The sequence below is a fragment of the Trichechus manatus genome, unplaced genomic scaffold (genome assembly GCF_000243295.1).
Source record: "Trichechus manatus latirostris isolate Lorelei unplaced genomic scaffold, TriManLat1.0 scaffold00031, whole genome shotgun sequence".
Classification (NCBI taxonomy): domain Eukaryota; kingdom Metazoa; phylum Chordata; class Mammalia; order Sirenia; family Trichechidae; genus Trichechus; species Trichechus manatus.
The window spans coordinates 22101288-22103995 of NW_004443967.1; the positions used below are offsets into that span (position 1 = coordinate 22101288).

The 2708-nt window shown below is 61.7% G+C and overlaps 1 protein-coding gene across 1 annotated transcript; it reads left to right on the forward strand.

Moving 5' to 3' along the window:
- Positions 1–1218: 1218 nt before the first annotated feature.
- Positions 1219–2404, forward strand: UTF1 (undifferentiated embryonic cell transcription factor 1). The gene is made up of 3 exons (XM_004374991.1): positions 1219–1759; positions 1884–2044; positions 2084–2404. The coding sequence occupies exons 1-3, from the start codon at positions 1219–1221 to the stop codon at positions 2402–2404; spliced, it is 1023 nt and encodes a 340-aa protein (XP_004375048.1).
- Positions 2405–2708: the final 304 nt, after the last annotated feature.

Sequence of the window (2708 nt, forward strand, 5' to 3'; positions counted from 1 at the left end):
CTCCTTCATTAGCCATTCCAAAAAAGAAAACCAAACTCATTGCTGTCGAGTCGATTACGACTCATAGCGACCCTATTAGCCATTAGAGAGACGCAAATCAAAACCACAATGAGATATCACCTCACCCGTTAGACCAACAATGATCACAAAAATGAAAAACAACAGGCATTGGCGAGGTTGTGGAGAAACGAACTTTTATCCGTTGCCGGTTGAATGTAAAATGGTACAGCCGCTATAGATAACAGTTCGATGGTTCCTCAAAAAGTTGCAAATAGAACTACCATATGACTCAGCAATCCCAATCCTAGGAACAGACCTAGAAAAAGTGAAGGCAGAAAGGCAAACAGAAATCTGTACACCCATGTTCACTGCAGCACGATTCACAACAGCCAGAAGCCGGAAACCACCAAAATGTCCATCAACAGGTGAATGGATAAACAAAACGTGGTATATGCGTGCAATGGAATATTACACAGCCATAAAGACAAACGAAGTCCTGAAGCATTCCACAAGGATGAACCTTGAAAACATGCTGAGCAAAATAAGTCAGTTGCCAAAGGACAAGAACTGTATGATATCACACGAAATAAGCAAATATATAGAAACCAAGGATTATTACTGGTCACCAGTGGTGGGAAAGGGTGAAAAGGGGGGTGCTTTTGTTCGGAGGACACTTAGTTTACGTTAATAGTGGTGGAACGTTTTCAAAAAGGACAGCGATTATCGCACAATATAAAAAACGTAACCAAGGTCGCTGTATCGTGAAGGTGGTAACCGTTGCACTGGTGAACATTTTGGTGTGTGTATTTTCATCAAATAAAAAAAATAAATAGAACTGTATGCCATACCCACTTTGCCGTATTATGTTGTATTTTAATTAAAAAGCTTTTAAAATGCAATCCCTATTGTTTTGGAGGTTCTTCCCACGGGGCAGGCCCTGTCCCCTCGTCGCCTAGGGAGAAGGGCAGGAAAATGACAGAGCAAGAAAGCACCAAACTGAACCACGCGGGTAGCCTCAGAAGAGCCAAGTCTGTCGGGGCAGGGGGCGGGACGCGAGGGGCGGGCCCGGCGGTGGGCGGGACGCGTAGACCCGGCTCCGGGGGCGGACGGGGCGGCCGCGCAGGTCGTCAGAACGCGTGTGGGCGGCACGTGCGGCGCCCGCCTCCAGCTCCGGACCCCACACCCCGCGGCCAGAGCCCAGTGGGCCCCGGCCGCAAGATGCTGCTCCGGCCCCGACGGCCTCCCCCACCCGCCCCGTTCGCTACCCCCGAACCGTCGTCGCCGGTCAGCCCGGACCACGAGCCGTGGCCGGCCAGGGACCCCCCGGGAACTCCGCCCGGCGCGCTGGCGGCGCCGGTGTTACCCGTGTCGCCCGGCTCTGCACAGCGCACGCCCTGGAGCGCCCGGGAGACGGAGCTGCTGTTGGCCACGCTACTGGAACCCGCCGTGTGGCGCTCGCTGCTACTGGACCGCCGCCAGGCGCTGCCCACCTACCGCCGCGTGTCGGCCGCGCTGGCCCGCCAGCAAGTGCGGCGCACGCCCGCGCAGTGTCGTCGCCGCTACAAATTCCTCAAGGATAAAGTTCGCGACGCGCAAGGCCAGCCCCCGGGACCCTTCGACGCGCAGATCCGGGAGCTCATGGCGCTCCTGGGCGACCACGGGCACAGGCGCGGCCGCCGCCGCTCCCCAGGACCCGGACGCCCCCCGCGCGGCCGCCGCCCGGCCCCGAGCGCGCCTGCGCCCGCCCCTAACGAGCCAGGTAGGACGGCGGGACTGGTCTCCCCCGGGTGGGGGGAAGGGAGGGGACGGGGGACCCGGGAGGAGCGGGCAGGGCGGGCGCGGCACTCGGGCTGGCGGACCCGATCCCGGCTCCGCGTTCCCAGACGCCTCGCCGCCGTTGGCCGACCGCGACCCCGACGCAGAACACACCTGGACGCTCAGGTTCAGCCCGTCCCCTCCGAAGTCTGCAGGCGCACCACGCGCCCCCGACTCCCCGCCGCCGCCGGCACTCGGCCCAGCGGCCACTTTCACCCCCGCCCGCGCCGTAGAGGGAGCGGACCCCCTGCCCGGCCTCCCCCAGGAGCCTACGCTCTCCCGCGCTCCCAGCTCCTCGTCGCCGGCACCAACCCCCACCGAGGGGTACCCGGACCCGCTGCCTGGCCGCCCTGGGGAGCGCGCGCCCCCTCGCGCTCCCTCGTCGCTGAACGACGCCCTTCTGGAAACCCTGGGGCACCTGGGTCACATCGCGGCCACCCTGGGCCCGCTGCGAGACCAGCTGCTGACCCTGAACCAGCACGTGGAGCAGCTGCGCGGTTCCTTCGACCAGACCGTGTCCCTGGCGGTGGGCTTCATCCTGGGAAACGCCTCTGCCGAGAGGGGCCTCATGGGGGGCCTGCGGGAGTGAGGCCACCCGACCCCCCCACCCGACCCGAGCCCCTTGTGCAGCCCTGCCCTACCCCAAGCCTAGTACTTTTAATAAAAGTTGTTTTTCTTGTGCATCTGTTGGCGTGTGCAGATCCGCAGCCTGGCCGGAAAGACCCCCTGGGAGTAGGGCCTGCCCCGGAGGTGGGGGCGGGCCTGGCGACTGGGCTTGCACGAAGGTCAAGGCAAGGTTAAAATGTCTCCATATCCTGGGGAGGGGCCCCGGTGGGTTCTGGCTGTTGCGGCCTGGAGTAGTCTGCTCTCACCAAGGAGTGCACCCAAATGTG